This window comes from Pteropus vampyrus, unplaced genomic scaffold (genome assembly GCF_000151845.1).
Source record: "Pteropus vampyrus isolate Shadow unplaced genomic scaffold, Pvam_2.0 Scaffold108, whole genome shotgun sequence".
NCBI classification, from domain to species: domain Eukaryota; kingdom Metazoa; phylum Chordata; class Mammalia; order Chiroptera; family Pteropodidae; genus Pteropus; species Pteropus vampyrus.
Genome location: NW_011888889.1, coordinates 1,970,396 through 1,981,507, shown reverse-complemented (window position 1 = coordinate 1,981,507; position 11,112 = coordinate 1,970,396). Strand labels below are relative to the sequence as shown.

General features: G+C 38.7%; 1 protein-coding gene across 7 annotated transcripts in view; it reads right to left on the bottom strand.

Moving 5' to 3' along the window:
• The window catches only part of MTUS1 (microtubule associated scaffold protein 1), a 133,908-nt gene that overhangs the window by 3,196 nt on the left and 119,600 nt on the right, over positions 1-11,112 (bottom strand). For all 7 annotated transcript variants that reach the window (XM_011365259.2, XM_011365260.2, XM_011365261.2 and 4 more), the window contains 5 exons: positions 5,468-5,682; positions 4,601-4,706; positions 3,484-3,557; positions 3,244-3,339; positions 617-733 (listed from right to left, as the gene is read on the bottom strand). In XM_011365259.2, coding sequence (XP_011363561.1) covers positions 617-733; positions 3,244-3,339; positions 3,484-3,557; positions 4,601-4,706; positions 5,468-5,682 — 608 coding nt within the window. The remainder of the gene's footprint in view (positions 1-616; positions 734-3,243; positions 3,340-3,483; positions 3,558-4,600; positions 4,707-5,467; positions 5,683-11,112) is intronic.

Below are 11,112 nucleotides of genomic sequence, written 5' to 3'. Positions count from 1 at the left end.
GTCACTGGGCACACTGCTCAAAAACATAATTCTGGATAGACTGGTTGCAGGCTAACAACAGTTTTTTTGTCTTAGAGGCTGCAAACTAAACCATTCATATTTTTCATAATGCTTGCTATTTGTCCAACTGGATTAATTTTATTAAAACACAATTCTTTAAAACATTCTAATTCACAAGAAGCAAAATGAACTTAGATAGCAAGATTAAATTGCTCCAATGTAATTAATTTACAAATCAAACTGTTTGGGGCACACAAAGCCTGCCCAGAGTTGGTGATACGTTAAAATACAAATTTTACATTATCTTAAAATTCTTCTTATGCAGGTGAAGATTCACAGACCACTGAAATGGGAGCCTGCTTTCTTTGGAGTGGTTTTTCCAAGGAGCAAATGCTGCTTTACATGTTCCTTGGGAGGGGAAAAAAAAAAAATTCTAGAAAGCAGCAATGAATCAGCTTTGAGCAGACATAGAAAAGAAAAGGCGACCTCTTTTATCTTTTATGTATTTCCAAATAGCTTTCGGTAGCAGTTAAAACAGCTCCCTGGTTCTAGTTCAGAGCCCAGTTCCTATTTCACAGACACTGTTTTCTTTGGTGAGTCTCTGAAAGAAACGTACCAGCTTCTCCATCTTCATTAACTTGACATCCTGTTCGTGCAGCTTCTCATTCTTGATCTCCAACACGGCCTTCAGGCTTTCTAACTCTTGCTCTAGATACATGATCTGAGGGTTTTTCTGGAAAACACAGCAGGATATATAGCTCTGACTGCTCATTAAACACCATAGCGTAGTTCAGATTCTTAATATAAATAATCTTTGATTCGATTTAGAAATTAGACAAGTAGCAAGAGACTTCTACCTTCTTACAGCAGTTTCAAAGAAAGGTGGAAAGAGTTAGGATGGCTTTACTCTCAAAGTCATTCGTTATAAGAATGAAATAAAATACTTCATATTTGAAAACATGCTTCACTCATTTATCAGTAACTTAATATGGAAAAAATATTGGTAGCACCAAATATTTTATTGCAAGTTGGAGAGAAAACATTGCTTACAATACAAAATAGAACTCTCGCTAGAGATTAGGCAATTCCAAGTCTTTTACTGCTGTTTGCAAAGAGAAAAGGGAACAACAGTTCTCTCTGACCAATATCAGTAACTGATCAGGAATGAAAAGGCAGTACATATATAAGGTTCTCTGGAAAGCAACAGAAACAATAATGTCCTGTGTCTTCTGGATTTTTATTATGATGAGACTGTGCAGGCCTAGCCATCCTTCTAGGGCAGCCAGAACACCTTATTTTATTTTGTAACACCCCAACACCTACATGGCAGGCAGCACGTGCATTATTCAAAGTCTATCCAAAATAAACCCTACATAAGGGGAAGCATTCTCTTAGAGCACAACACCAGGGTAGATCCCCCAATCCTTGCTTTATTTATGGACACTCAAGCGAATCATCTGAAATGTACAATACAAATGAACAGCACAGATCTATGGATCAGATGTTTAATGAGGGAATTTCTTAGAAAAGAATCAGTGGTTGATCACCAAAACTATCCTCCTAGGCAGCAGTGAATGCTCTGAACCAACCCTTAGGGAGAGTCAGGGTGTGGGCCCTTGGGGACTACTTACTCAAACCCCTCTCTTTACAGAAAGAGACTACAAATCCCACAGCTCACGTGATGCACTCAGGGAACATACTGGAGCTGGAAAGTGCTGGGGCAAAGGACTTTAACTTCAGGGTTCCTCCAAACATTTCATAAGTTTCATATGCTGTTATCCTTTTACGTATGATTTTTTTTACCCTAACAATAGCAAATCCTATCTCATTTCTGTTCAAAAGGAACAGCATAACTTACTGTCAATTTTTAAAATGAGAACATTTACAGCCTTGTTCCCACTGTACTTGTTCCTACTTCTCTGCCAGCCTGGCTCTTTGTCCTTTACTCTCACATGTGCTTTTTCCACAACTTCACGTGCCTGGACAGACGGGAGCATTAGCTAGCTATTCCTGCTCCCTCAGTCTGTTCCCTTCTTAGTTTTTCAAAAGTCACAGCCCTCCCCGGAAGCTCTTTAAAATCTGTAACTCAAACCGCTAGTAAGGCTTACCTTCTACAGCTGAAGTCTAGATGATTTTCTGAAATTACTACTTTTTCTAAGAATCTTCCAGAATAAATAGCTTGGAAGTTTCATTGAATATGACCTCAACTGATTGTTTTCAAATATCTAGAGGGTCTCCCAATCACATTATCAGCAGCAAAAGGGCTCGCTCACTGAGAGACGGACCCACACATGTGCTTTGTGAACTGGCAACAACTCACGAACCGATTTTAAGTGGCAAAAAAGCTTTGCTTCCGTACTCTCAAGGCACCAGTATGAAATGGTGGTACTAAAAACGGAAGCATTTAAGTTAAGACATTTTTTAAAGACATTAAGACATTAAGACATTTTTTTTTCCTCAAAAAAGGGTGGGGATAAGGGGAGTAAGAGTACAAGTTATAAGAGAAATTTTAACTTACAAGAGAAATTTGTACTTTTCAAAAGTGAGGATTATCCATACAATGAAATATTGTTCAGCCATAAAAACGGATGAAGTATCTATACACGCTACAACATGTGTTTCTTAAAAACATAAGCTAAGTGAAAGAAGCCAGAAGCAGAGGACACATAGAGCATGATTCCATTTATATGAAATGTTTAGAAGAGGCAAATCCACAGAGGCAGAAAGTCTGGTGGCTTCTTAGAACTGGAGCTTTGGGAGGAAATGGGGAGTGACTGCTAATGAGTACAGGGTTTACTTTGGTGATAAAAATGCTCTGGAATTAGATACTGGTGACCAATGCACAACTTTATAAATATACTAAAACTCCTGAATTGTACATTTAAAAAGGTATATAAATTACATCTCAATGCAGTAGTTTTAAAGAAAAAAGAAAAAAAAAGAAAAAAGAAAAACAAAGTCCTCAAATAAAACCCTGACCCTAACTGATAGTTTTCTTGTCTTCCTGTAGGTAGTAGCTTAGACCACTAGGAATATATGGGCTTCATCTGCATGTCAGTTTTTAGCATTTTAAAAAGGAGACCACTAAACAAAGAGCCCGTTCTATACGGCTTCAGGAGCACGCTGCAAGATAGAGAAAGGATTCTGAACCCGTGTTTCTCTGGCTGCTGAACACTGGCTGAAACTCGAAGGCAGCTGGGCAGAGGGAAGGCCAGCAGGGATGGAGGAGTGCACGGAACTTACTAAACTTGCTTTCTCTCTTGATATTCTTTTTTGTTCTTCTGATTTTAGCTTTTCATTTAAAGCCTCGTTTTCACTCTTCAGATCACTAATTTGTTTCTAAAACACAACAAAATGAGGAACGTAAGTTAATAAGCAGACACCAGAAATATAGCAAATGTGCACAGAAATATACCAAAACCACATGGACCTCAAACCTCAAGAATGATGTGTTTTGTGTTTTTGGTATTGAGATTTACCCACCTCTAGGGATTCCTGCTTCTCATAAAGCAAATCCTCAAGTGATTTCTTTTCTAATTCATGGCTTTTCTTGATTTCTGGAAAAAAGTGATATTTTTTTTAACATCTTATGAGACCACTGTATTCTGTAGTTGTTAAAGCACACAGATGTAAGAGTTGATTATGAAGCAACATGACTCTGTTACTTTATATCTGTATGATGTTTCTATATAAATTAACCTATCCTCACATTAGCCCTATGAGATAAGGCAGATATTCCCATCTTATGACTGGGAACGCTGAGCCCTAGAAAGGCCAAGAGACCATAGGGAACACAAAGCAGACTTCTCAGGGGAGAACCTCAAACCCTGGCCTGCAGACTGCTCGTCTGGCTCCCGTGTTCTTTTCCATTTGTATTTCGTAAACCAAAGAGAAATCTAAAGTTAAACCCATTTCTAGCAGGAAGGAAGAAAAACAATGTTTATTAAATTTCTACCCTGAGCTAGTCACTTTTATATATTATCATCTTGGACTTCACAACTCTATTTTTCTGATGAGAAAGCCCTTAGCCAAAAGTCACACAGTCAGTTCTTAACACACATCTGCCCACACACTTCTGCGTAGGATACAAGGAATTTAGTGCAACAACTTCAGCTACACGGCCAATTATGTTCTGAAAGAAACGGCTTCTGATTCTTCACTTTCTACTTTAATCCTTCCGATCATGATAAAATAATCTTAAAGATTCTTTATTCAACAAGTGCCATCTACATTTCACAGCAGTGTTGGTGAGCGGCAGTGCTTAGCGTGGATCTTATACCATGGCCAGGATATAAACTAACAAACACTTTGACTTCCAGGACTTAAAGTGGTAAAGTACAACTATTACCTAAAAGGCCTTTAAATTCTTTAAACATTCACCTATTTCCCAAAATGCTGTCATTTGTAACAAACTATCCTTTGCATCCTTAAGGGAAAGGGCATCTGCTAACAACGAACAATGCAAAAAGAAACCAAAACACTCCAAACAGAAGGGTATTCTCTGGAGGAGAAAATTATGAATCATTTCCATTTTAAAATATATCACACTGTTCCATTAGTTCTTATTCTATTTAAATAGAAAAAAAAAAAGCACTCTTGCCTGAAAGGGAGGTTTCATAGGCCTTCTTTAGCAATTCTACTTTCTCTGAGTGGCTAGCTTCAATTTCCAACTTACAAGTTTCATGGGCAGCATTTAAGTTGTCAAACTATAAAAAACAAACAAACAAACAAACAAACAATGATTCACCAGTAAAATCAAAAGTACTAAGTTAAATAAATAAGCAGCAACATTAGGAGACTTAATACATATAGTTGTACTCAGTTGAAGGTCTACCTAATGCATATAAAGAACAACTCCACTTGGATTTGCTACTCCCAGGTCTCCACCCTGTCCTGCTCCAGAACACAAACACAGAGCTCTCCAGGGCCCACTGATGGAAATGGCCAAGTCCATCACAAGGAATGAGGATACGTTTCCCAGTGACAGGACCACAGAGTCCGCACGCCTGTCACGTTGGCCTCTACAGCCTCAGTTCCTAGTACATGGCATACAGTAGGCACTCTGTAAATATCTGCTAAATGAAAAGCTGATTTGAAAAGGGAGCAATGAAATTAAATACTGGCCTATGATATACCATTAAGTGAAAAATATGGGTTATCAAATAAGTGCCATTTTAAAGAAGAAATAGGAACCAATGGTTTGGCAGCATGGCACCAAAATGCCCTAAAAGAGATTATTTCTAGGTACTAAGATGAAGAGTTTTCATTTTATCTTTCTTTTTTCATTCGTTCAATACGTGCACATTGCTTTGATCATAAGAAAAAAAATTAAAAAAAAAGACTTTTCACTTATTTAAATAAAACAAAGTTCATCAAGGGATGTTCAACAAAGAGAAGTTTATGACAGGAAATTGATCATCAAACAACAATAGAATTCAAAGAGCCACAACCAAGAACATGCTCAGACCTGCTCTTGCAATTGAGTTTTATACTTCTCTGCTTCTTCGATGTAAATGTTCTGAAGCTTTTCACACTCCCCAGTGTAGAATTCTTTAAGCCGACTCTCTAGCTCTGTTAGATCAGTCTGGTGCTGCTGGTTTAGCTTCTGGACAAATCCTTCATAAGCTATTTGCAACTCATTCCTGGCTTTTTCTAATTTCTCACAGGTGGTTGAAGCAGTGACTGAAAAGAGATGGGGGAAAAAAAAAAAAAACCCAAACATTTAACTTATTAAATGTCCTAAATTCATAACATTCACACACAGCTATAATGACTCTGGAGGCATAAGCGCAGTATGTCTCTGTTCTTTGGTGACCAGGTTTTCAAACTTAATAGAAGTGAACAGTAAAAAGAAACAAGGAGAAATGGTGTCTGGCAGCAAAAACAGGTAAAAACATCACACACACACACACACACACACACTCACCCCCCCCCACCCCCCCAACAGGCATTACAAAAGGGAAAAGATTGTTTTAGGGCCGAAGAAAGAATAGTTTAGATCAACGATTATTCTACCTAAGTAATGTGGAATAACTGGTTCCTGGTATGAATTTCTGGCAATGGTGTAGACTTGTTTTCTTGGGAACATGCCACATGGTGGTAGAAATACCAGTCACTCATTCCTTATCAGTATTCTTTCAGAGGTAAAATGGGCCTTATTGAAATAATGACAAGAATAGGCTCTGCTAAAGAGAATCCTTAAAATTCAAATAAACCCACAAACATTTATTGAAGGGGAAAGGAACTAGCATTAGAAACAAAAACTACTACTCAACGACTGGCACGGAATGGGGCTCCCTACACATGTTATCTGTCTCATCTAACCTTACAGAAGTCCTGTGAGGACCTTGTTTCTAAATGTAAATATACATAAGGAAACCAGCAGAAAGGGTAAATAATCTGCCCATGGGCACGTAGCTAGTAAGGGGTAGAAGACTGGATTGCAATAAGCAGTTTGGATTCCGATTCTGTCTACACCCAAAGCCTGTGTTCCTTCTACCCCACCCAGCTGCCTCTTGTGCTAGCAACTGTGGAGAAACAAGATGGAACCTCTCTTTGGGAGGCTCGCTGTCTGAGAAGGCAAGACTTACACGTGCGAGAAGCAGCAATACTAGGTAGTAGTACCTAAGGGCTGAATGAATGGCACTCGAGCTGGTTTATATCCAGCTAGGGTGATACGAAAGGTTTGGTCAGCAAATGAAAAAAAGAAAAAAATTAATATACATAATACAATTTACTATCTTAATTGTTTTAAGTGTACAGTTCTGGGGCACTAAGTACATTCAAATTGTTGTGCAACCATCCCCACTATCCATCTACGGAACTTTTGTTTCCCAAACTAAAACTCCCAACCAATTAATTAAATGATAACTCCACTTTTCACCCTTCTCCTCAGCCCCTGACAACCACCATCCTGCTTTCTGTCTCTATGAATTTGACTGCTCTAGGGCCCACATTAAGAGGAATCATACAATATTTGTCCTTCTGTGACTGGCTTATTTCACTTACTGTAATGTTTCTAAGGTTCATCCATGTCTTAGTGTGTGTCAGAATTTCCTGCCCTTATTAAAGCTGTATAATATTCTTTTGTAGGTATATACCACATTCTGCTGATCCATTCATCCCTCAGTGGACACGGGGGTTGCTTCCACCTTCTGGCTATTGTGAATAATGCTATGAACATGGGGTAACAAAGATATGTTCAAGTCCCTGTTTCCAGTTCTTTTGGGCATATACCCAGAAGTGGAATTGCTGGATCATATATTTCTATTATTACTTGAGCATCTGTCACACTGTTTTCATAACAGCGGTACCATTTTACATTTCCACCAGCAGTGCACAAGGGTTCCAGTGTCTACATCCTCAGCCAACTCATTTTTTCCCTTTTTTAATAATAACCATCCTAATGGGTATAAACTGGTATCTCACTGTGGTTTTGATTAGGTCAACAGATTTCTTAATGGAGCCATATGATGTAGATATAATTTTACATTGAGGGTAAAAACTGTTTTCCACCATTAGAAATGGTGGGAGGACTACACAGTGAGACTTGAGAACTAGAACATTCACAAGGCAGAAAATTTGAAGATAAGACCCAATAAGGTACTAGATGTAGGCCAGATTATAGAGGCCATAACATGGAATATCACTGACAACTCAGTCCTTTGGGACTAAACGCTGAAAGTTATTTTCTTTAAAAAATTAGTAAAAGATAATGGCTATGTTGATTGCTACAGAACATACTCTTCATATTCACTTTTCCTCTTATTGCACTAATTACCAAAGGAGAAAAAAATGATTCGGGAAGGCAAATGTTAGTCAAAGGAGTAAACATAAGCTTAACTTCTGCTGGCTTTACAAAGTACACAAATAAAATATGAGGCTACAAGCTTCCTTGTGTGAATTCTGTATTAGAACTCTACATGAAAGTAGGCAATAGAAAAATATTTGGCAAGCAGTCAATAAAGGCATCAAAGAGCTTCCTAGTCAGAGAAATCTTGGTTTCAGAGCCTTTTCACTTAATTCCCTTATAGCTCCAGATATCAGCCAAGTTAAAAAAAAAAAAAAAAGGTGGAGATAAATGATGACGCTATCCTAGCCCATCTAAGTGCTCATATCGGAGAAAGACATGTCTAAGTGAACCAAAAACTAAAGCGCTTCTAAAGGGAAGCTTGCCACTGTGAGCGAGGTGAAGGGAGGACAGACAGGAGGGAGGCGGAAGGAAGCCGGGTCAGATGGGGGGCGCGGGCTTTACCGCTGTTAGTACACAGTCCAGCATGCAGGCCGAGCTCCAGATGGTGACATCAGCCTGCAGCTGTGCACGGACCTTTGCTCTGTTTACCTCCCTGGTGTGCTGAGTGGAGAACAGCTGGGCTGAAATAATCACTCACCCAAAGGGCTTTACTCTGAATTAACAGGGCTGGGCCCCCGAGGAAACATTTATTTGGCACAAAGACTCACGAAATACTTTAAGAGACACACACATAGATCAAGGGTCCTCAGAATGCTCCTGGACACGCTGTGTGGAGGGCGAGGGGGATCATCGCCCCAGGTTTTAGTCATGAACTTTTCCTTGTACTTATTACAGTTCGGGAGAGATTTCTAATGCCACCTCTGTTCGCTGTTACTCCTGTTCTCAGTCCTGTCTCTTCCTGCTTATTCTCCTGAGTTCTGCTTGCTTTCAGTCAATCAGACCCCAACAAAGCAAAAACCAAACATAAAATCTTTCAGAATTTTAACTAATGAGCAAGTTTTCTCAGTGTTAGGTGATATTGTTTTTAAGAAGTTATTGCATGAATACAGAATACACACAGTACAAAGCAATCCTTTTGTCCTCGGTGTTTTAATAATTTTAAAAAGCATGTCTATGATTAAGGCGCCAGAATACCACTGCCTGTAGAAAAATTGATGGATTATAACTTTTGTACACATATTGGAGAACTGCAAAAGCTATCTCCAGCAATCCACCTTCAAATGAGAAATACAGTTTTCAGAAATAAGAAAGCAAGCAAGCAAGCAAGCAAGCAAGCAAGCAACTGATTTACAAAATCAGCCCTAAAACATAAGGCCATGTTACAGATCAGAAGTTGACGTTTTCACTCTGGGATGAACCAGACCTGAGAACTTCAGGACAACGACAGAACAGAAACACTCCCTGACTGTTTAAAACATGAACAACTGAGCAAGGAAAAGATATTTCAGAAGAAGTGGTAAAACGCTTCATATATTTCCGTTTTAAATAATTCTTTGGACGACATCTAGAAAAGGCCCAATGTCACAGTCAAATATAGCCTTTGAGAAATAGAACTGTTCGTCTCAGGTTCTTTAGCAGTTATCCCTGAGGGGCGGAAATGAAACCATTACCTAATTAGTCTTGGCCGGCTTTCCTAAGAGGAGGAGGTCAGATTTTTATCATTTCCATATCGTAGAAACTAATTTCTCTTTGGTGATTGATAAATGTACTGTCTGCAGAGAAAAACTTTACATAATCATGGTCCTAAAATGTGAATATCCTTTTGAAATAATAGAGATTTCTTAATTTTTATATCTGAGTAGCATGCTTTATCATGAAACGACCACAAACATTTTAATTCCCCAAAACACAAATGTCTTAATAGAACTAGAACACCTAGGTTAATCTCAGCCACACCATTTACCTGCTATGTCATTTGGACAAATTACTTAAGTTTTCTAAGCCTGCATTTCCTAATTTTTAAAATGGAGATAATATTTTAGTGCCTTCCCTACAGGATTAAATAATACATGTGAAGCACCTGGCCCAGTGCCTGATAAATGCTACTGTTATTGCTAGCCTTGAAAAGTCCACCAATTCAAATGTATTTGAAGAGTCCTCAAAGACAGGCTTGGGGGCCGTGACAGAATGTGACAGTTAAAGAGAAGCACTGCTTATCTAATAAAGAACACATACCACATACACACGACAGGGAGCCACAGTACACACCCACCTCAAACCTTCACTCTCTACTCCTATTGTTCTTGACAGTATACACAATAGAAATCTCCCAACTTTTAGGTGATTTTGTCTAAATTGGATATAAAATATAAAAAAGAAAAGGAAAAATAAAACCGGGGAGGTAAGGTCACATGGAAGCTCATGCGAATTTCGGTGATGCCATGTAAGAGATTGTGACAGAAAGAAAAGACAAACAGGAAAATAAGAGGACTTCATTCCCCATACACACATTCTCTCTAGATGCTTCCAGCAGGCCTGCTGTGGGTGCCAACCCTTCCTTGAGCAAGTTCTCCTTCTCTGTACAATCCATCAGAAATGACTGCAATCAACTTGACTTGCCTGCCTTGGGTCCCTCTCTCAATCGCTCTCTGGCCACCTGGGAAGTCAGACACCTGCTTTTAGTTCTGGGCGCTTTCGCTCCTTTCTTCAATAACACGCACTTCTTAGGGTAAACAGTTTTGTTTTGTTTTTTTTTTTTCCAACTTAACTATGGAATAATTTAGTTATAGAAAAGGTACAGAGTACAGACAGTCCCTGTATACTTTTCATCTAGCTTCCCCAAATGTTAACATCTCACATAATCATGGGACATTTGTCAAAATTAAGTTTTAACATTGATAAAATATTATTAACCCTAACAGCAGTCCCCAACCTTTTTGGCACCAGGGACTGGTGCTCTTATGAGAATCTAATGCAATCTGAGGTGGTGCTGAGGTGGTGATGCTATTGCTGGGGAGCAGCTGCAAATACAGATGAAGCTTTGCTCACTCACCTGCTGCTCACCTCCTCGCTGTGCAGCCCGGTTCCTAATGGCGAGGGTAGGCAGGTTGGGGACTCCTGCTCTATTACAGATTTTATTCAGATTTTACTAGGTTTTCTATTAATGCCCCTTTTTAAATAATAAACTTATAATTTTAGAATTAAATTTTAGGTTTTTCAGAAAATTCAAGGATATAACAGAGAGTTCCCACATACCTCTAATATGGTTTCCCCTAAAATTAACTCTATATAGTACTTTGGGACATTTTGTCAAACCTAAGACATAGTACATTATTATTAACTAAATTCTAAACTTTGTCCTTTTTTCTGTCCCAGGATCCAATCCAAGATACCACACTGCATTTAGCTATCATGTCTCT